This window comes from Canis lupus, chromosome 24 (assembly GCF_003254725.2).
Source record: "Canis lupus dingo isolate Sandy chromosome 24, ASM325472v2, whole genome shotgun sequence".
In the NCBI taxonomy this organism is placed as follows: domain Eukaryota; kingdom Metazoa; phylum Chordata; class Mammalia; order Carnivora; family Canidae; genus Canis; species Canis lupus.
Genome location: NC_064266.1, coordinates 26,449,831 through 26,473,151, shown reverse-complemented (window position 1 = coordinate 26,473,151; position 23,321 = coordinate 26,449,831). Strand labels below are relative to the sequence as shown.

At 49.4% G+C, this 23,321-nt stretch overlaps 1 protein-coding gene across 5 annotated transcripts in view; it reads right to left on the bottom strand.

The window, feature by feature from the left end:
* Positions 1-7,169: 7,169 nt before the first annotated feature.
* Positions 7,170-23,321, bottom strand: part of CTNNBL1 (catenin beta like 1) — a 161,377-nt gene continuing 145,225 nt past the window's right edge. For 2 of the 5 annotated variants that reach the window (XM_025470034.3, XM_025470033.3), the window contains exons 14-16: positions 17,858-17,995; positions 17,567-17,639; positions 7,170-7,363 (exon numbers count right to left, since the gene is read on the bottom strand). In XM_025470034.3, coding sequence (XP_025325819.1) covers positions 7,275-7,363; positions 17,567-17,639; positions 17,858-17,995 — 300 coding nt within the window. In that variant the 3' untranslated portion in view covers positions 7,170-7,274. Of the gene's footprint in view, positions 7,364-7,393; positions 7,842-17,566; positions 17,640-17,857; positions 17,996-23,321 lie in introns of those variants that run through there. The other 3 variants (XM_035705465.2, XM_035705468.2, XM_035705466.2) reach the window with 2 other exon arrangements.

Below are 23,321 nucleotides of genomic sequence, written 5' to 3'. Positions count from 1 at the left end.
GTCCTGTCATGGCCACTTAATGAGCTTAACTGATAACCATGGGCTCAGGCAGGTTGCCAGCTGTGCTCGTCCACTTGGCCAGGCTTCCTGGACGTACAGCACTGGCTGGGAGAGAGTGGCAGTGGGGCCAGGGGAGGGGGCCCGAGCATCCCCAGTTCTTCAAGTGAAGAGCTGGCATCCGTGACACAGCTGTGTGACCTCGGACACATTCTTTGACCTCTCTGTGCTTCCTTTTCTTGTTTATAAAATGGAGGGGAGCATGGCAACATTGGAAGATGCTATGGGGATGCAGCAAGGTGCTGGGGACAGTGGCCTTCCGTTCAGAGACTCCTGGCATATACTCCATCAGTAAATTTTCTACTCCAGTCTTTCGAAGGCTTGAGAAAAAACAATCCCAGTTCTGGAACGCTTGCATAAAGGAGAAAAAGGCTGCTGTGGTGGTGCGGAGACTGACTCATCTGGCTGTCACTGACTGAGGCGGTGACCTGGGTCCATCTGCCAGAGGGTAGGGTGCCAGTCTCCACACCACAGGAATGTAGGGAGGGGTCAGTGAAATGGTCCCTATCAAGTGCTTTGTACAGAGCCAGGCATTTAGTTGGTGCTAAATAATGTAGCCGACACTATGGTAGTTTGGGAGGCCCAGATCGGCTGACCATGAGTGATCTTAGGACAGTCTCCTACTTTCTTGGGGCCTCTGTTTGCTTGTTTGGAAAACCGTCTGACCCCAGGTATGTTTTCCCCCAGCTCTGTCGTTCCTGGAATTCAGCAGTGTTGATTACTACCTTCTCTGAAACACATCTAATCTGCATTAGTGGGGAGGGGATGAAGTCTCTGTCATCTTGGGGAGGGAGTAAAGGCCGGGGGGGGGGGGGGGGGGGGGGGGGGAAGAGGGGAGTGGTAGGGGCAGGAATTGCCCTATTCCCAAGGGGAGTGAGGCCATGGTTTTCAGTGTCAAGCCGCACATCCCTGCTCACAGCTGCTGCTTGCCTGTTCTGGTTGGGGGGCTGGGGCAGGAGAGCAGGAGAGGACCAGATTTCCTCGGAGCCCCAGGAAGGCCTGGGGAGGAGGGCCTGGGTCTGGATTCTCCAGGGAGTGGGGCTGAGCAGGCCCAGAGTGGAGGAGGGCCTGGGGGTGGGCGGGTAGATTTATTACAGCCATTCCTCTCCCCCTGCAGCGCCTGCTTCTAATGAAATTTTACGGCAGGTGGAAATGATACGACTCCGCCAGCCCTAAAAGCACTTCTATTTATTCATTAAAGATATTTATATACTGAGCAGCTCTCTCTGCCGGCCCCACCCGACTCTGGTTGGGCCGTTCAGTGGCTCCCAGCCCTCAGTGCTGGGGAAAGGCTCCCGGGCCAGGGGCCCCTCCCTGCAGGGTGACCCATTGCTCTGCCTCAGCGCGTCCACCACCTCCTGGTCCACAGCATCAGCATCTCCTCCCTGGGTGCGTGCACCAGCCTCTTCTTGGGGCTCCTGCTTCCAAGCTATTCTCCACCACGGGTCCTCCATCAGGCACTGGGATCTTTTCAAAATCAGATCACATCCCTTCCTTGCCAAAACTGCTCTGTGGGCCCCAGGGCCCTGCAAGATCTGGCCCCTGCCCACCTCTCCGGCCTGCTCCCCCAGCAGCCCCTTGCCTCACTCTTGGGTCTAGTCACCATGGCTTCTGCTGCCTATTTTCTGGAGAATGATTGTGCTCTCTCTGCCCCAAAACCTTTGCCTCTGTGCCTCTGCTTAGACTCCTCTTGTCTCAGCTCAGGCCGCCGGGCTCCTTGGGGTCATTCACAGCTGAGCTCCAAAGCGCCTCATCCTCAGCCCCATCTCCATCGCCTGGTCTCTATCACTTTGTACCCTATTTGCTCAGTTATTACCAGGGCATCTGGGGCCTGGGTACTTCCTGGACACACTTGTGAGGCTGGATCCCGCTTTAGGGGCCAGAATCTGTTTCCCCATCATTCCGGGACTCTGAGCCTGCAGGAAGGGGAGGTGATGTGTCCCAGAACAAGCTCTGTGACTAGACATGACCCAAGCTCCCAGAAAGGACAGGGAATCAACATGTATGTGGGTCTCTCAGGTTCTGCCAATGCTGGGAGCTCACTCGATCCTCGCTCTGACCTCAGGGTAGTCTGGGCACCCCCAAAGGTCCCATGTTTTACCCAGTCCCCACACCTTTGCCTGTGCAGTTCTCTCTGCCTCGAATGACTTTCTACCTCTTATTTTTTGAGACTCGTGACCATCTTAAGACCCCTGTGACATCACTTAAGATAGAGACATGGTGCAGTGTCCTGTCTTTCCTGGTCCCTCCTGCCAGGTTTGGGGGCACTTCCTGTCCCTCACTTCTATTAAAGCTTGTTATTGCTTCCTTGTGACACCCTGTTAGGCAGCTATGGGGAGCCTGGGGTGCATGCCCAACACGGCGCCCTGCACAGAGCAAGTGTGTAGCAGGCACACCCTGGGAGGTTGCAGTGACATGTAACGCAGGTTGGGGGGTACAGAGTGAGGAGTCTGAGCTCAGTAGACAGGTGGGGCATGAGGAAATGGGGAAAGGTAGGCAAAGATCCTCACTTACAAGCTGCTCGAAGGCATTTCCTCCTCCCCATTGCTGCAGAGAGAAAGGCTAACTTTCCAGATGTTTCTTGGACTTCCTTCTTCGCATGGTAGAGCAGCCAGGGCCACATTCATGTGATCGCCCATCCCCAGCCAGAAAGCCTGGTGTCAAAGCCCCCACACAGGCGAGAATTGCAGCCAGCTGCTCAGATGCAGGCGTGAGAGGCTCAGGGAGCAGGGGCCCTGTGCAGACACTGTGGGCTTCCGTCACAAGGCTGCCGATGGGCTGCTTCTCTGGGGCTTCCTGTACAACTGCGCCCAAGGCTTCTGCTGCCCATGCGTTCTGTACAGACAGGGGCTCCCCAGTGGCGGACCGCTGCCTCTCCATTCTCACTTGAGCCCCTTCTCTGCCAGTTGGTTTGGAGGCAGGGCAGCTCTGAGGTCAGCAGCATGGAATCTGGAACCAGTTTGCTCATGTTCCAGGCTCAGTTTTGTCACTTTGTAAGCCACAGGCCCTGTCATCTGCTCTCATCTGTGAAAGGGGGCTGGTGACAAAGTACCTGCCCCTTAAGAATGAGGGTTAGATGAGCTAATTTGAGAGAAGCACTGAGGCTCATAGAATGAGCTCAATGAGTATTAGCTAATATGGCACACACGCCATCAATTCATTCTTCTAAAACACCAAATGACTTCACTCATAAGAGAAAACCCAATTAAGATGACAGCCACTGTTCCCATCAGAGAGGCAGAGACGAGGGCTGCCGCCATGCAGAAGAGGGTGCAGGGTGGTACCCGTAGATGCCGTCGATGCAGGGTGGGCAATGTGGCAACACGTGTCCCAGTGAAAAATGCACATCCTCTCTGACTTAGCAATTCTGCTTGTGAATTTAAATTCATACATGTGTGAAATGACCAAGGATGTTCACTGCCACATTGTAGTAGCTGAAAATGGGAGACCCCTAAATGTCCCTGAATGTGATTAGCTAAATTCTGTGTGGCCCTGCCATTGATAAGCTCAGCTATGGAAGGAGTGGGGCCACTGGGTGATTTGGCAGGTGTAGAGCAAAAAGCCAGGTGCAGGATAGAGAAAATGATAGGTTCCCATTTGTATTAAATATATTTTTATTCACTTGAAGACACAGCCTTGAAAGGCTATTCCAGTGGTTTTGTAGTAGTTGCTTCTGGGGAGAGGCACTGGGGGGCCAGGAGATGCAGCTGGGAGATTCACACACCGGAAGCCCATATGGATCTTCTGAAGTTGACACCAAGGGCATGTGTCACCTAATCAAGAAAAAGATGGCTGGAGGAGCATTTGCCTTTTCTGCAGCCCAGATAATGGAGGCCCACCACTGAGACACTTGCCATGTGCACCGAGGAAGGCAGATTGAAAAATGTGGCTCTGCTCTTATCACTACTGTTGGGTGAGAAAAACTAATCCAGAAGTTTCTGCCTTTAGGAAAGTGAGTCTCATCTTCCTGTTGACACTAAATTGACATTCTTGGTAATGGCCGAGGACATCACCTGGGCACAGGTGCTCCTGTGGGGGTGACCAAAGGGTGGCTTCTAGCTCGCCTAACAAAGCACTCCCCCCAGATAAAGGAGGAATGCAGCCTGCATGCAAATCCCTTTAAATTAGATGTGGCCCATCTTGCTGCCACTGAATTCGGGCCTGTGGACCACTACAAACAGAGCAGCAGGCTGTGGAGGAAGAGGCATGTGAAATCCTCATTTCCTCTATGAGGTAATTCTGGCTAATAGTGCTTCATTGCCATGTTTGGACAGGAAAAGGCATACTGCCCTGCTGGGAGGCAGGCGCCGGGACTGCTCAGCTCTGGGCACAAGGAGGGCCACAGAGGGCTCTGCTTCAAGGGAAGAGCTTGGGAACCCCAACGGAGGGCAGACACAGAAGTCACGTTCAGAAGTGTATGTATGGCAAGGGCGGCCTTTACTGGAAGCCCAAGAAGTTCTTCTGGGGGAGGGGGTGCTGCTTGGTGAGGAAGACAGGGTCTCAGCCATGAGCAGATGCAAAAGGTAAGCTCCACACCCCAGGAGCCAACGGGTTAGCAAGGCTGGTGAGAGAATATCTTTACCTTGCTCTCAAAGGCTTTTCTTAACCTCATTTGGTGGGTTGTTAAAATCAGAAAGCAGAGGGCCAAGACTTCTCATCCGGTCTTCTGAACTGTGACCTCTTCTGAATCTTAAGGGATTATACCTTGTGTCCCCCACCAAACCCTCCTGTCACAAAACTGATGGAAAAGGGGACCACTTCCTCATCTGTAAAGTGAAGGTAGGAGCTGAAACCTGCTTTTAGCAGAGGGACTCGTGGCACAAAGCTCAGGAGGCACCCTCTGAAGCAGAGCGGAGGGGAGTGACTGTAGTTGAAGTGGGGGGGGGGGTTGGGAGTGGCCTGCTCCCCCCTCCCCCCATGCAGGCTTCTGATGCGCTGGTGGGAAGCCTGGAGCTTTGGGAAGAGCAGCTGGAGAACCGCTGGACAGAACTTCTCTGGATGGGTGACCAGGCGACAGTGGCTGCCTCCAGGGAGAGAAGACCTCTTGCTGCATACCTTTGTGGTGAATTTTGAACTTCTGTACCATGTACAAGCATTACCTGGCTAAAAACAAATACAATTTTAAGGAACACCTGGTGGGTCAGTGGTTGAGCATCTGCCTTTGGCTCAGGTGCTGATTCTGGGTCCTGGGGTCAAGTCTCACATTGGGCTCCCCACGGGGAGCCTGCTTCTTCTTCTGCCTGTCTCTTCCTCTCTCTCATGAAAAAAAAAAAATATCTAAACAAAACAACAAAAAAAACCCCACAAATAGTTTTAAAAAGAGTGATGCTGAAGGACTAATGCTCTCCAAAGTATCATCCAATTCAAAAAATCTAGGATTCTGCAGGTTACATCTAGACATGCTTTATTCTTTGTGAATTCATTACACCACATATCGACAGTGGAACCGATCGAAGTGTCATGTCAGTCAGTGATCCGTGGTGGTCTCCCAGACAGAGCAGCGGGTGGAGGGGAGAGCATGGACTAGGGGACAGGCAGACCTTGCTTTGAGCGTAGGTGCTGCCGCCGATTGGCCCCAGGACCTTGCACAACTTCCTCACCCTCCCTGAGACCTCACTCTCAGCTTTAGTAAATGGGGGATAATGATGCCAGCAAGGCTGCAGTGCACGTTAAAAGAAAGGCTGTACAGCAAGGAACACATGGCAGGTGTTCAATACACGGCAGCTATTGTAGTTACAGAAAAATGAACTAAAAAAACTCAAACACCTGAATCCAAAATGAGACTGTAAGGCAATTCTGTAGGTCCCGTTGCACCTACCTGCCACTGCTCTGGTGGGACGCCTACCTCACGGGAAGGACGGGCACACTGTCTTTCCGCCAGGGTGGACAAGAGCACCAGGCAGGCAGGGGTTGTCTTACTCGATGCCCCACCACCTGCCCAACGCTGGGCACGATGCAGGAGCCGTCTTCCTCAGAGTCCTCTCGGGCGGCTGCTCAGAATGGCAACCGGGTCTCCCTTGGCATGCTGACTTGGGCCAGATGGCAGTGGCGGCCTGCAGCCCTGTACCTGGTGTTCAAGGAGAAGCAAGAGCAGGGCTGCCTGGCAATGTTGGCCGTGGGCACGGGCAGGGTGTGCGGCATCCCGCTGTCGCTGCTGTGCTGACCCTGGGCAACACACTTCAGTTTCCTGAAATACTGCCTTTTTGAACTGCTGCTCTTCACTTCCTCACTCAGGAGGATGCTATTCTTTGTGACAGACTGGACACATGCTACGGGACCGCTAGCTTCTATAAAGGAGAGCAATCTTTTCATGTAAGATGGTTGTGGTTCCCATGCTGAAGCCCCAGCTGTGAGGGAAGGACATAGGCAATCCCAATTCCTAATGTGCCCACCACGGGCAGCATGCTTAGGGGACTTAGTTCACTCTCCGAAGTACCAGATGGGTATTACCACCCCTAGTCTGCGGACGAAGGAAGGTAAGATCGTGTAGCCAAACTGCCACAGCTGGTGGGCACAGCTGGAATTTGGACTCAAGGCCTGTTTCCTCCCCAGCAGGGGTGCTCATCCTGATGCCTGGAACTGCCTGGGAGTGAAAACCCATCCCAGCACTCAGGCCACACCCCAGATCCTGATTTCATCATTCTGTGGTGGAGGCCTGACAATGGTATACTTGTTCACGCTCCCCTCCTGACCAGGGATTCTGATGTGCGGCCAGGGTTCGAAATGCTGCTCCATGGTCTGTGCTGTGTGTGGCTGGTCTCACCGTGCCATGGAAGCCTCCCCAGGGGTGCTCCTGCTCGAGCCACGTGCCTTGTGTTACCCTTCCGGTCAGGGCTGGAAGCCCCAGAGAGGTCACCAATCCACACGCATGCCCCTTGGCCGCTACAGATGGGCAGCCTCACTGCAGTACCACCAGAGTAGCCCTGTGGTCACTGTAGGCTGCACTGCTTGATCACTGAGAAGCTCTGTGAGCCTCAGGTTCCCTCATGGGCAGAGTGAGGACAACCACTGACCTTCCTCAGATGTGTCCCATGACAGCTGCTGGGATAGTGCCGGGTCGCCGGGTCAAGAGCACAGGGTACTGCTCTGCTACAAAGAATGCCAGCCAGGAATACCAAAACTAGCTTTAATTTGTCCAAAAGTCACATTAAGCGGTGTAAAAACTTTCTGGGATGGAGGCCCAGAGAGAGTCCATGCTGCCTGGGGCCCTGGGGTTTCTAGAAGTTCTCCAGCAGGCCCAGGATGCGTTTTTGCTCGTTCTCCCGGAACTCCGGGCTCCGGCCGTCCCCAATGTTCTCCGCGTACTCTGGGGAGACAAAGGCAGAGTGAGGTATGGATCCGAGGTGCGCACTCTGTTGGAGCTGGGTCCCTTCGTGCCTTTCCCTAAATCCCAGCTCCCTCTACGACACATGCTGTTCTAATACCTCCAATGGCTCCAACAGGGTAGCTGTGGCCAAACTCCTTGGTCTTGTATTCGAGGTGCTCAGTGAACAGGGCCCAGCTCATCTCTCCTCACCCAGAGTCCTCCCCAGCCACACTGCTTGCTTGCTCGCTCGCTCACTCACTCATATAGTCACTCAGCATGCGAGAAGTGGGTACCTGCCCTGGGTACCTTTGTTCCAGCTAGTGTTTGTCAGAGTGTGGGCCCGGAAGAGCAGCAGCAGTAGCCATAGCGCACAGGGACTTGTTAGAAATGCAGCTGTGGAGGCCCCACTCAGAACTTAGAGGCCCAGTGGTCTGTGTGAACAAGCCCTCCAGGTAACAGTGATGCAGTTTGAGAACCACTATTTGAGGTAATGGGGATAAAGTAATGATATAGATGAAAATCTCTGCTCCTATGAAGCCTACTTTCTAGTAAACAACCAAGTAAGTAACACAGAGCGGCTGTTAGAAGGCCTCACAGAGATTGGATGGATGACCTGAAGCAAATTCCCGTGGGCAGGTGTGGGAGTGACTGGCAGATAGCTGACCAGTGAAGAGGCTCGCCTGGCCTGGGGGAGGGTGAGTGTGGGGACATCCGTGTGGCCAGAGCTCAGCACCGGCGACAGAAGGGGCAGGCACAGACCACAGGGCCAGTGGGCTGCTGCAAGGACTCTAGCCTTTCCCCTGTGACCAGAGCTGTGGGAAGGGTCTACGCAAAGGAGTGACAGCTCACTCCAGTGGAGGTGTGGGAGATGCCCTGAAGGGGGCAAGGGCAGAAGGTAGGAGATGTGATTTGATTACGGCTGGGACCAAGGTCATTGTGGGGGGTGAGAAGTCTTCAGATTTTACATGCGTTCTGAAGATAGGCTGGAAGTGGGGTGCCAAAGAGACACATGGATACTGACATCACCAAGAAGTATGACAGAGTAGTGGAGGTGGTGACAGTAAGCCTCAAATTCCCCCCATAAGGGGAACAGGGTTAGGGTATAGTCCTCTGGTGTGAGATTCAAATAGCTGGGAGATTTTAGGTAAATGGAGAGTTGGGAGAAACAATGGTCTTGAGATGCTCCCCCCTGCGTTAGTGGCAGGGGGATGTGGGAGAAATGAGCCACCACTGGGGAAGGCCCACCCCCAGGAGAGGTGGGTTTCCGTTAGAGCAGGAAGGCAAGGAGAATGCTCCATGAAGGTGGAGGATACAGAGCATGACGGTGAGGACAGATCTCCAGAGAACACATCAGAGTGTCAAGGTAGGTCACCACATGATCCATTTTACCTAGTTACCCCAGCACAATACTTACAGCTTTCCATTTCATTTTCAAAAGTATCCTCTCAAATTACATAGTCACCCTGGTTTTAGGAGGTAAGGGGGCAGTGGTACAGAAACACCATGGAACTTAGGGATTGGAGTGCAGGGTGTGAGGGTGGGGGTGGGGTTCCTGTAGTGACTCCCAGGAGGAGGGACAAAGGACATGTGTGAAGGGGAAGGGAGGGACAGAGTGCTTACTGCCCTCAGACCCACAGATGGGAGACGGTGTGACATCATGGGCTGGGTGTGAACTCTGTCTCTGACTCACAATCCTAAGTGACCTTGGGAAGGGCCTCCTCTGGAAATAACAGATATTCAAGACAAACTAGTTCCCTCCCTGAGCTTCCTTTGCTCAGGCCAGCAGTGTCACGTGCAGAGAGCCCACATATTCCTGCAGGCCCCTCTTAAGGGCCGTCTTCTCGGTGAAGCCTACCTGGTCATCTCTTCCTCTGGCTCCTGTCCTCAGGCCAGGGTCCCCATCATAAGTCTGACTCTTAGACTCCCCCTAACTTGTTCTCCTTTTCCTCTAGATGGGTAGTTTCGGGAAGGCAGAGGCATGTGCCTTACTTTGAGCTGAATACCCAGCAGAATCTGGCCAAAAGTCAGCAGGCAGCATGGCATGGTGAACAAGCCCTCAGAGTAGTGGATCAGGGTGACTGTTTGCATCCCTGCCCCACCCCCTGCTCCCCAGACTGGACAGCTTCAGGTAGAATAGAGAACTCTGGGCAAGAGGCTTTCACATAATAAAACATCTGCTGATCTGAATCTGACAAAGACTGGGGAGAGAGAAGAAAGTGTGCAACCCCTCCCCTGCTCCCTCCCACCCCCACTATGCTGGGGAATAACTCTGCTCTTGCCACTTCTTCATTTTCCCTCCTTCCTCTTTATTACTTTGGACATGTGCCGGAAAACGGGATTTGGGATTCAGACATGTGCCAGCTGTGTGTCTCCCTCTGGAAATCATCCTCTTCTGTTAGATGCATCCATCACCTCTACCAGCAAATGGTTGTGATGCCTTCTATTAAGGCCCCTTAAAGAGAGGGCTGGGGTGATGAGAGAGCAGGATCTGGGCTGCGGAGACAGCTATGAGGCTGTATGTAAGTGCTATCTCTTACTCACATGTGAATGATCTAGTAGTTGCTGCCCCGGGAGACAGAGAAATGACCATTACAGCATTTAATACCCCCAGAGGCATGGTCTAGAAGCAAGAGTCTTAATGGATTGAACTAACACTTTGCTCTTCTAATGTATTCTCAGACCCAGGAGGGAGGAAAGTGGAGAAACAGTCTGATCCTTTGGGGCAGTGATTTTCCAAGTCAAGCCAGCTAGCTTCCCTGTAGGAACTAATCTCCTTTTAGAGACCCAGAAGGTAGAGGAAACCAAAGTCTGTATCGATTCCCTTGCTGAATCACCTCTGCCAAGGCCTTAGAAAAGGTACATGCCACCACAACACACAGAGCACCAGTCCCATGGTGTGTCTCCCATCACTCTCTGTGGGGAGGGAGAAATCACCACATGAGCTGTTCTCTGGATATGGGTGGTGTGTGGGAGAAGAGCTGTCTCCTCCACAGTATGTGCTGGGCATGTATGTATGGTGGCTCATCTGATGTTTGCAGCAATCCCACAAGGGAGAGAATGCCATCCCTGTTTGCACATGAGGAAACTGAGGCTTATTACAGAACTGGAGCAACGTGCCCAAATCTGGGATGGCAGAGAGGCTGAAATTCAACCTGAAATGTGTGAGTCGGGAAAAAGGCACCTAAAGAACCAATGAGTGGGGAAAGGGGGGGAATGCCAGTCCCCAAAGTGGCATCCACTTACCTAAGCAATATCCCCCCCGCCAGTTCCCCATCCTCTGGGGAGAAACTGCTCTGTGAGCACTCCGAAGCAGCCCAGCCCCACAAGGTCTCTGGCTAAAAAGTCATCCAAAAGGATAAGACTCCAGATGCAATGTCCTCTGGTAAAGGACCTCAGTGGCCACAGACGTGGAGTGGGTCAGAATGTCAGAACTGGCAGGGCTCTCAGAAATGTAGTGGAACTCTGATGGGCAGGTGACCAGCCTGGGTCCCACAGCACGCCAGACACGGAGCCAGGTCTGATGAGGCCCTAGTACTTTTCCACTGCCACTGGCAGCTGGCACCATGCTATGCCCCGTGCCTTCACCCTCCGCCCCATATCCCTACTCATTCTTTGTTTCCAGAGCAGAATCCTATTTGGAGCAAATCTTGGTGGTGCCAGCTACCTCTGGTTATTATAGCTGCTGCAGCAGTTTATAAATATTGAACAGATTCCTCCCAGAGGTCTTGGGGAGGAGTTCTCTTTGCTGTGTGTGTGTGTGCGCACATGTGTGCAAACATGTTTGTGTCTGTGTGTATAAGAAAGGAAGAGAGAATGCCAGAAAAAGAGATGCTAGATGAAGGGGGATCTAGAAGTTGGGGAAAGGGAGACTGGGCTGGGGAGGGCGGGAGAGAAGAGGGTGAGTTGGGCTGGAGCGAGTGAGAAAGATGGTACGCACATCAACTCCCTTCTCTACTGTCCCAGCATTTTCAAATGCTCTTATAATAAAGGCTTTGATGGAGCTCAAAAACAGGCAGCAGTGCTGAACGCATAAATATTAAAGCAAACTTTAGACAGCAGGTTTACTATTCAGACATGGAATACAAGCTGTTCTGTTTATGTTAAGAGGGAGAGGGAGGGGCCCTGGGGCTGGTGGATGGGGAGAACTATCTTCAGGGCATAGACTTGGGCAGTGCTCACAAGCCTGGTTCAGATCCTTGAGCCTGAAGCCTTAAATGCTCACCCTTTAAAAAATGTAGGAGGAAGGGGCTGGGGGGAGAAGAAGAATGCTCACATTTTCACACTGGAAAGTCTGGAAAATACAGACATAACCACAGATGAGAAACTGGGAAAGGAAATCCATGTCTAACAGATTCCTTTATGACAGTGATGAACCTGGAAGGTCTAATGTCATACTTCCCCTGGAGAGGAAAACTCATTTGTAGCTACAGTACCTAAATGCATCAGGGATTCCATGAAAATGGCACTCAGTTAAAAGACAGGCATATGTATCCTTTGCTTATCCTGCTAATAGAGGTCACGTTCCCACAGGACCGAGGACACTTTAGCTGGTGGGAAAGCACCCTCCCCACCTCCACACCAGGCCCTGAGGAGTCTGGTCTGGGTGCTGGCTTTCCTGATCTCAGAGTCAAAGGATTAGGTTAAGGGAGCAAGGCAAGGTGTCTCCATTTGCTGAGCATGTACTCTGTCCCAGGGACCCAAATGCAGGTCAACGTGAGCCTTCCTGAGGCTCAAGTGCATATTCACTCCAGATCTGTGTTTTACCGAGAAGAAATCAGGGCTCAAACGTAATATCTACTAACGGACCCAAAGTTCGACAGAGAGCCAGAATTGTGGGGGTGTGTGTAGGTCCCATCTGTTTCTTACTGGATGAGCTCACACACGGATCACAACGGTAGAGCGGCTCACAGGTAGCAAGCACGAGCTATGCACCGGCCGCATATCAGGGCTGTGCGGGCATACGCTGCCTCACTGGATACCCACAGGACCCGGTGAGGCTGGTTATCTCCACCTCACAGATGAAGGGCTATGGCTTAGAGAGGGTAAGGAGCTGCCTGAGGTTAAATGCATGCCTCTCTCCAGGATTCTCTCCTGCCTTCGAACACCCTAATGGTCACAGTAGCTGTGACCTGGGGCAAGTCACATGCACATAAACATGTTATCAAAAGAGAAATCCTGTCAGCTTCTGCAGCTTCAAAATCACAGAGGCAATGCTCAGGTTACCAAGAGCCCCAAATCAATATGGAAATACATGTTTATGAGCTTCTGGAGGAGATTTTAAGCCATAAAGAACAAAAGCAAATCAAAGGGCCAGGAGCCAATTTCTGAAAGCACTTTGAAGCCGTTGGTTCAGTCTTTTTGCCATCAGTGAAAGAGTTTTGAGTCAGTAATCTGAGCTTTCCCCTGCACCACAGCCCAGCAGCCACGCAGTTTTCCGGACAACCTTTGCCAGTGACTAAGACATTGAAGAGACTTGCCAGCAACTTCCACAGTAACCCTTGGCATAAGTATTTATATTAAGTAGTATTTCCAGGTCACAGCTCCTATGCCACATCCAAGAAGGTGGCCCCTTGATGATGGACACCTGTATCTGCCCTTAGAGGTCTGTCATGTGCTTCTAGAAGCCACCTCCTTAATCAGTCATTAGCTTCACAGAGATAGGAAGGACAACGGTGGCTGCCAGGGACTTGGGGAAGAGGGGGAGGAGGGATTGGGAAGTGAGTGTTTAATGGGAACAGAGTTTCGGTTTTGCAAGATGAAAATTAAATGTGTGGATATGTGGTGGTGGTGGTCGTAATGGTTAAAATGGTAAATCGGACATATATTTTACCAGAAAAAAAAAAAAAAAAAAAAAAGGCACCTCCTCTGTGCAGCCTCCCTGGATCTTCAAGTTCCTTTTAATCTGCAGCAGAATGAACCATGCCTTTGTGATTCCCGCTCTGTGTCTTAGCACTGACTTCATACTGCTTCGTGTAGTGATTAGTCATTTCACCTGTGATGGGCTGTATGCCCCCTGGGAACAGGGCCTCCTAAGCATCTCATTTATCTTAGGAGCCCACCTAGTGCTCTGTCATGCCAAGTGGGTGCTCTATAAAGTTGGACGCCCTAAATTTTCTTTCTTAAAAGATGGGAGGACTGTATGAGCCAATCAGCAAAGTTAGAGGTTTCCTTTCTGCCAGATGGAAGACTGAATGTGTACAGTTCTGAGTTTTGATCCAGTTTCCAAAATTATTATTGACTCGACTAATGACCCTCAACCTCTGCAAGTCTTGGGTTTCCTTTTTTACAAAATGGAGATTGTAATCCTGCTTTCTAGGGCTGTTGTGAGAACCAGAGAATACACATTAGAAGCCTGGCCCAGAGGATGTGCTTGGGAGTGACCACTCTACCTACTGTGGTCCTGGATTTCTGGAATAGCACAGAGAAGCCTGAAGCACTACCTCAGCACGTAACCCTGGGAAGCATTCACTGAGCCCCTTCTCTGTACCAGTCATGGGCCAGGCGCAAGATGACCGGCAGGAAGACTGTCGCTGCCCTCATGGAGCACATGGTATGGCCTGCCCTTCTCTGGCAAAGAGACCATGCTTCTCCTATGTGGGTGCCACAGGCTCAGACCTGGAGCAGCTGCCAGTTCCAGGGAAGGCTGGACTTTGGGAGCGCCGAGTAAGCAGTCTGCAGAAAGAGGGACTTTAATGAGCCATCAATTATTCCCAGCTTTCTTAGCAACCCCAGTAGAAGAGGAGGGAGGAAAATGGTGAGAAAGGGGACTGAGATACAACGGGAAAAGTCCCCTGCTGGGCTTGCCTCATCAGCGTTTTCCTGGGACCTCAAGGGATACATCAGCTGTCATCCTGCCAGCAAAACTTAGGAAATATGTAGGCCATAAAATCAAAGAAAAAGCTTGCATCTAATTAGTATGTTAAAAAAAAGGAAGCAACCCAAACTGAAAAACAAAATTAAAATCAAAGAGGACAGACTGATGAGCTGGTTTTCTTTATGAGGCTTTGTTTTCCCATGCTTTTTGATGGAAGGAAGGGTGGAGGAAGAAGGGGGAGGGAGCGAAGGCTTTTGACAGGGAAGGCCTGAGCAGAGCCTAGCCATCCACCCTCCTTTTCTAACACCAACACTGCCCTGAGGGGCTGGCTGGCTGCAGACAACACCACAGGCAGAAGAGCTTCCCTGAGGTGAGAGTGAGCCAGGGCAGGTGCCTGCCGGTGGAAGTCAGGTTGAGAACCCTTTACTGTAACCTTAACCCTCCATCTGCAGAGAAGAGGTTTTTGGTTTTAAGTGGTCAGCATTCTTGAGAGCCTCTTTGACCTGGGCAGTGGCACCATAGTATCCCCTCTACACTCCTTACAAAGGCCACTGATGTCCTGTCCTACTCCTGGGCTTCTACTCCCTCTGCCTGGGATGGGCCTTTCCCTCTCTTGGGAGTCCATGGAATGGCCAGTGCCTCCAGTACTGCTCTTACTACTCTGTTAGCACACCGTTCACAACTTCAACTAGCACTTATCACATTGTAATTAGTTTCGAGTATCTCTCCTCACCAGACTGTGAACATTTCAAACACACGGCTCTTGGTTATTCTTTGCATCTCTAGTCCTCAACACAGAGCCTGGCACCCAGCAAATGCTAGCTGAGTAGCTGCTGGAGCGTGTCTTTCATTTAGCTTGAATTATGGCTGGTCACTTACACATCTGTGTCATGTGGAACCTAAGCACAGTATCTAGCCCTGTGCTTAGCCCTGAGGAAAGTCTCAGCAAACATCTGCCAAATTAAATTTGCATGAGGGTGGGGCTGAATTCAACAATACGTAAAATATTCACTGGGTTCCCATTACGTGCCCAGCATTGCTGTGGGTGCTGATGAGGTGACACTGAACAAGCCAGACAACGTCCCTACGTCAGAGCTTATATTTTAATGTATGAGACCCACAAAATGAGTAAACAAAGACATAAATAAAAACAATTACAGATTGTGATAAGGGCTAGGAAGGAAATAAACTGGGTGGTATGATGGGAAGTAACAGATGGAAAGAACGATTCAAGATGGAGTCTAGAGGCGGAACTGGTGGATTTACTACTCCACTGGCTGTGCAGGGTGATGGAGGGAGAACCAAAGGGCTGGCCTGAGGCTCCGGCAGGGCTAGGGGAAAAGGAAAACAACAGAGGAGAGGACCAAGAGTGGTGGGAATGAATATGGCATCTGTGTAGGCCGCTCCACCGACGGAACTCCACTCAGCACCCGGTCTGAGGGTGGGGCCTGATGCCCCATGAGGCACTGGGGGGGGCTAGACGGGGATCTGAGGGACATAGAGGCTGGGTCACAACAACTGAAAATACCGAATAACTGAAGGTTTATGTGTTAGGATTTCACAAAGGAAAACATCCACCTACTACGTGTCAGTACCTGTGAAAAACACCTTTTCTTTCTCAATTCACTGTTTTGATTGCAGGGATAGAGATGCAGGGAGAAGCCTATATGCCAGAGAGAGCTGAGAGTGATAAAAGTCCTAATTGAACAAGTGGGCGTTAGAAGTAAATGCCATTTAAGAACTGGAGTTGCAAATCACCATAGTTACACCTGAGAGAGGTGGTAGGCCATGCTAAGCAGTAATTCATGCAAACGGAGGGGAAGGAGCACCCAGGATGCCACCATGGAAGGCAAGGTGCTGGGCTTGCTTCATGAATTGTTTCTCTTTCCTCTTTCTCTGAGGGAAAAGATAAGATTCCAATACCTCAAATTCTCTATTTGCAAAATGGACATGATGGAGGTACCACTGCCACCTGCCCAGGGCGGCTGTGCTAAACACAGGGTTTCCTGCTCCCATGCCTTCATGCACACTGTTCCTTTATTCTGGGATGTCCTGCTCCCAGCCTCTAAGACCCAGTTTGATGCCACTCACAAGACTTCCCACAAGATTGCAGCCATGCCTCACTTATAATAATGATGATGACAATTATCATCATCATATTTCATAATACTCATAATAGCTAACATTTACGGAGAACTTATTAAGGGTCAGACATTTCAATCTATCATCTTATTTAATCTTCTCATGCATCCTATGAGGTCACAGAGCAATTGGGTATCTCGCCCCAGGTAACACAGTAAGTAACAGAGCCAGGATTCAGTTCCAGGTGTCGGATCCAGAGACCATGGCTCTTAACTTCTCTTCACTTTATTATATGTACCATTTATCTTCACATTTCATCTCCTACCCATAATGGGAGTTATAAGCCACTTACGGGCAAACCCATTGAGGACATCTAGCCTATTCCTTCACCTTAGAAATGGGAAAAACATGGGCCAGAGAGGGAAAATGAAAATCTGCTCAGAGTCACCAGTCTATCCTGGCTTTCTCTGAAACCTGGCATTATCACTACTGCAATACAGGCCAATACAGGCCTCAACTGCTGTTGTGTGTGAGTCTGTGCTAAGTGGCCCACGGGCACAGACGCATCAGAGTCCAGGTCAGGTACACTTGTGATTGAGAACCCGGTTCACTAATGGAGGCCTCGGGAGCTACTCTAGCTGAATAAGGTCCCAAAGATGTGATGGTATCTTGAGGGACTCCCTGGGGTAGCTGAGGGAAGGAGGGATGCTCATCTGGCTGAGCACTGGCTGTGTGCCGAGCACTATCCACCACTGGGCACTAGACTGAATGTGGTCATGTAGTATCTCCTGAACCTTTGCATACTTTCTTCTAGATCACATTTGCACAGCTGGGGGAAGGCAGAGTCGAGGCTGAAAGGCAGGTATGCCCTTTCTGTTACACTACAGTGGTACAGATTGACTTTCTGCTGTCTGGAATAATTCCAGGTATTTCCTGTTATTTCCTTGTTTTTTTCCCCCCTTAGAAAGCAATTTCATTCCACTGCATGTAGTTTGGAATTGGATTTTTTGTTTCTTGTTTTGTCTTCTTCTTTTTAATTTTTAACAAAGATTTCTAAGCCCCACTGCCTCTTGTTTGTTATGTGTTTTTTTAAATGCTGGAACTGAAGTGTCAGAGGCATAGAATACCTAGGCTAGTCTTTGGTATCCTGACAAAGATGATTGGGACACACAGTGCATGTGACAACACACTTAAGCCTGCAGTCACAGAATGCTGTGCACCAAATGCCGGGGATACTGACTCAGACTCGAAAAGTTAGCATCACCTAGCAATCCTGGAGTGCCAGACACAAACAGTGCCCAACTCACCCTTGATGATGTGCCTGACGATTTTGATGGAGCTCCCTCGCATGTTGAGGATCTGGTGAACCCTCTGGCGAATCTAAGAGGAAGGTGAATGGAGGGGAGAGAAAGTAAAAGCACTGTTTGTCCTGGCAAGCACCAGCATATACATCATGTAGAAAGTATGAACCTCGTGCTGGCCCCTGAAGGAGAGGGCCCACGTGGAGTACAGGGAGTCAAGCAGAGTGGATCTGCCTCCTTCTCAGAGTCTCTACCCAGGCAGGCATGGACAGAAATGTCCAGGGCGGCCCCTCTTACCTGGGGCACATTGGCATTGCAGATCTCCGCCATGATGTAGCAGATGTGCTGAAGGACAAAGAGCCCTGCGTCCAAGCGCCGGAGATAGAACTCGTCCTCCGTGTCATTGTCTATGATCTCCCCACGCCGGACCATGTCCTAGAAGCAAATGAGCAAGTAGGACAAGTGAGCTGGCCAGTGAGCCCACAATACACAAAAGAACAGCAACTACAACACCACCACCAGATTATTCCACCCTGATGTATCTCCTGCTTCTCCCATATCTTCTAAAGTATATTTCTTATGTTTTCATTATTAAAGATTTTTTAAAAGATATTATTTATTTATGAGAGAGAGAGAGAGAGAGAAGCAGAGATACAGGCAGAGGGAGAAGCAGGCTCCATGCAGGGAGCCCGATGTGGGATTCAATCCCGGGTCTCCAGGATCAGTCCCTGGACTGAAGGCGGCGCTAAACCGCTGAGCCACCCAGGCTGCCCATTATGTTTTCATTTTTAATGGACTAGAGGCCCAGGGAGTCAGATTAAAGCCCCCCCTTTTTTTCTCTTTGCAACGGGTCAAGGCCAAAATGATCTCATCCAGATATTCAATCTAAAAAAAATAAGCTGACAGTGACACAAATCTCAGCTATTTATCTGCTTCCTCTCATTCTCTACTCTGCTTCTGGACCCCATAAATCACCTCTCAACAGGACCTCTGGACGTCTCTTTCCCTTCCAAGTCAGGTCAAACTCGGGAAGAGTGGTCCTATCCCCATGACTGTCTTGCTGATGGCACGGGCATTCCCCATACATACATGTGTTCCTTTGGGCTCACGTTGCATCAGTAGCAAAATTCTACCACCCTGTCCACTTGGCTTCACCAGCAGGCACTCCCCTAGGCCGATGTCCCAACAAGCAACAGAAGTCTCTCCTCAACCATTACAACCCAGACCTATCAGACTTGCTGTCCCCAAATCTATTCCTCTCTGGCAGATTCTTCTATAAAAATAGCTTTATTGATATACAATTCACATATCATACAATTTGCCCATTTAAAGTGCACAATGTAATGGCTTTTAGTATATTCAGAACTGTGCAACCATCGCAACTGTTGTAGGCCATTTTCACCACAACCTACGAGTTCCCCAACTGCAGATTATTACTGCCTCTGTCAACAGAGCTCCTCTCTCTATCTCTGGGCCTTAGCTGCCTGCCTTCCTTCCTTGGGGTTCTAGGGTATCTCTGAAGCCAGCACTGCTTTTAAGCTACCTATACCACAACGCCTTTCCTGATTATGTAAGACTAACAATTGCTCCTTTCTGAACTTTCTGAGAGCACCTCAACACGTTTGCCCCCCACGCAACCTCTTCTCACACACAATGCTCACACTGATTTCCATCATCATCCCCCTTTGTTGACAACTCCCATCTACAACTCCCTTTATTTCATAAGGGTAGACTATGAACTCTAGTAGGGCAGGGACTGAATTTTGTCTTCGTGTTCCCACTCAGTAAATATCCAAGCACTGAACAAAAGGGAAAAGACATCTGTTTTGGGCTGTTGGCTCTCAGGAGTAGAACTGGGTGAGGGACTCGTTCTGCATGACTGGCAGGCTGGCTTGAGAAGACAGGTGCTTGATACATGCTTTTGATGACAACAATCCATTTCTTTATTCCATCAGTAGTTTTATGGCCACAGTTCCCTCTGACAGCTCAGGCTCCTGTCACTGGTAGAAATCCTTTGGGGACCTTGCTTTCCACTCTCCCAAACTTGAAGGACTTACCACTTGGTCATCAATCTCCAACGAGAATCCTTCAGAGACTATTTAGACGCAGATAATGCACTTCTTTATTTGCCCAAGGGGCCAGCCTATAGCAACAGAAGGCTACTTTTCATCTCACTCCTAAAGGCTTCTGTCTGAGGCAAAGGAGGGCTGCTCTGTCTGGCAAATCACCATTGCTAATTCCCAGTTTCATTTAGTAGCAAATTCCTTGGTAATCTGGTAATAGTGTTAATGTTCACAAGGCAGTCATGGAGCACTGGACTGATGTCTAAGGAGTTTAAAACTAGAAGGGTTGCTTTAGTTTCTCATTTACTCATAATTGTAACTTCCTGTTCCAGAACTCCTCAGTGTTCAGCAGCTGGGGGCACTGGCACTCGTGCAGAAAGCACTTGCTGCTAATATTTTACATTTCTATAACGCTGCAGAGTTTAAAGTGTTATCATATCATATATATGGTCCTTACTACCAAATTTAGAGACAGCAGGGAGGGGATTATTAATCCTATTGTACAAATCACAATCCAAGGCACACAGAGGTTAAGTAAGTTGCTCATAATTACATGATTACCAGTTATGAGAATATACAGACTCCCTAGGGACAGGAATCCTGTCTGATTCACCTTAGGTGAAAATGATTAACATTATGCTCGAATCCCAGCCCAGGTAAGCGCCCAGTGGCAAGGCCACCATTCTAAGCAATGACTTAAGGCTGATAAAGAATGAAAATGAAGGTAAGGGGATGTCTTGGTCTTAGTCACAGAGGGGCCAAATGTCTGGGGAGGCCACAGTGACATAGGAAGTGACCAGAGAGTAAGGGGATACAGTGTACACCCAAGTCTAAGATGACAGGTGGTGGGTGCTAATCAGGGTTGGCTAAGATGGGAAGGCATTTGGGAAGAAGGGACTCCCAGGTAAGGTTTCCAGGCTCCTGAGAGAAATAGAATGAAGTCCTTAAGGATGAGGGGTCTGAGGCCTTGTGCTGCTCATGCTCTCTGCTTACCAGCCCCCCATCCCCAACCATGCACACAGCACAGACAGGCCTGCTCTCCGCTCCCTAGTCTCTTCACCTTTGCCTGTGATGTTGGGACTCTCCCCACCCCTCAATCTCTATCACAACATAGTTAAAGTCTAAAATGTGATGTTCCTTTCAGAACTTTTTCTGAGATCTTTGAAAACTTCTCAAAGCCTTCCAACTTGAAAACTTTTCCAATCAGATACAAGGATTTTTCAGTCCTGAAAACTCCCCAAAATTGGATTTATACCTCTTTAAGGCATTTCCCATGACCTGCCTTAAAGCAGGTATTCAGATGTGTGCCTCTTCCCTGTCAAGGTTCCTTGAAAGCAAGAGTGTGTGTTTCAGTTTTCTCTGTACCTTAGAAAGCATCCTGGATAGTACTTTGAGCACAGTAGGCTCCTGGAAAGCATGTGTCAGGACTGAACAAATGCAGGTAGAAGTTCAGTGCTGTTTAATGAGCTGTGTGTGCTAAGACCCTTGTGGATGGGGAGAGGGGGAAGCATCAGGAAATGGTGAGGGACAGGACCCTGGAGGGCCAGCTGGTGGGAGGCCTAAATGCTGCTCAGAGAAGTGAGACACGATTGGCAGGCTACATGTGCAGGACAATGTCATGAACAAGAATATGCAACATGTATGAGATGGACAGCAATGAGCGGCAAGCAGAGCACATGGCTGGGAGGCCACAGTATCAGCAAACGAAGAAGAGAAGAGGTGATGAAACTTTTAGAGGTTTGCAAACATGGATACTGGGAGTAGAACACATTTCATTTATCCACCTGATAAAGATTTCCTAAACACCAAACTGTGGGCCAGGTATTACATGATGTGTTGGGGGTAGAAAAGATTAATTAAAAAGTCCACATAATCAAGGAGATTATTGCCTAATAATGTTGCCAAATATGAACAAATCATTAATTTTTTAAAATATGCGAACGCCTACTATCAAGGACTTCTCAAATTGTACCGCATGCTGTGGGCACCAAGAAGGACACATACATTTATCTGGGGGTAGTCAAAAGACATCAAAGGAAATGTACATTTGAGGAGGACTCTGAAGGAGTCTGAAAGACTGGAAAGGACATTTCGGAGCAGAGGAATAGCATGGATCAAGGCACAGGAAAGTCAACTTGGCTAGGGTGAGAGAGATCAACAGTGCAGCATCAGTGTCACCAGAAGAAAGGTCAGAAAGGAGGAAGGCAGTGTGTTTTTTTGCTTATAAAGATCCTGGCTATCGGCAGATCGTAGTATTTTTGATTGATTGCTATATACGAGGCATTGTGTGAAGCAATCTGAATAAAGAACACTGCCATCTAACCACTTAGGAGGAGCAGCCAGTGTTTACTGAGCGCTTGTCACGTATCAGACTGAGTCTAAGTGCTTTTAAATTCCTTTGCTTCTCACAAATATCGGAAGGCAGGGATTACCACCCCTATTTTTATTTTATTTTATTTTATTTTATTTTTTTAAAAAATATTTATTTATTATTCATGAGAGACACAGAGAGAAAGGCAGAGACACAGGCAGAGGGAGAAGCAGGCTGCATGCAGGAAGCCTGACATGGGACTCGATCCCGGAACTCCGGGATCACGCCCTGGGCCAAAGGCAGATGCTCAACCACTGAGCCACCCAGGCGTCCCACCACTCCTATTTTAAATGAGGAAAAGGACTCAGCAGAGCAGCCTCCCCAAGGCTAGTGGGTGGCAGAACTGGGATTCCAACCCAAGTATGTGTTCTTTTCATACCTCCATGTTTGTGTGGGTGCAATTTCGGAGCTATCTGCGAGAACAAAGTAAGAGTGGTAGAGGCTCAAGAATGGAGCACAGCAAAATTAAGTTTCTTCAAAGAGGTCAGAAGAGCCCTGGTGAGTTATCCTTTTTCAGAGTGTCCCGCCACAATCTGACCTTCTTTTAACCAAGCGGGAATATACTGTATCTTCCCATTTCTCTAAATATTGTCATCCAGAAAGGATGGACCCAAGAGAGCAATGCCAAACTCCATTTTTTCCTCTTTCCTTAGAACTTCAAGACTCTGACAACGTTCATTTCAACATTCTACTTTTAGATATACGGCCAGATGATTTGAAAGTGAAAATTTCAAGTGTAGATCTGAGATATGACTTTAGCTCATCTCCAAGAAAGGCATCACCATTGCTGCGTTGAACATGCACAAAGATGAAACAGAGATTGGCTTCTAAGACGAAGTCTCTGCCCTGACAGTTTTAGAAGCATCATAGAAACCAGCAAGCAGAGAAGGTGACTGCTGTCAGGATAGCACCTTATCTAGACTGTTACAACTCTGTGGCAGGGAATATTTACTGCTGAAAGGATTCAGAAAAGTTGAGCACAAACGTGCATTCTGTATTTAAAGGGAAATAAAAGAAGCAAGATGGTTATGTATCGTTCTGAAGGAAAATAAGAAAGTTTGGGTACAGTTCTTGTAAGAACATCTTCTCAAGTTTTGGTCTGTCTTAAGAAGAAGTAGGACCATATATCACCTTCATTATATATGGATTAATGAATTTCTGGCTCCTTTTCTGGGATTCTAAGACACCAGATTAAAAAAAACTGATCTGGAGGTAAGGAAATAGAACTACCTCTGAAAGACTTCTCAGGGTATCTGAGACGTGAAGAATAGCTGCTGGTACCACCCAACCCATGATCATCTGGCTAGGATTCAGCCTTTGAAGTAAT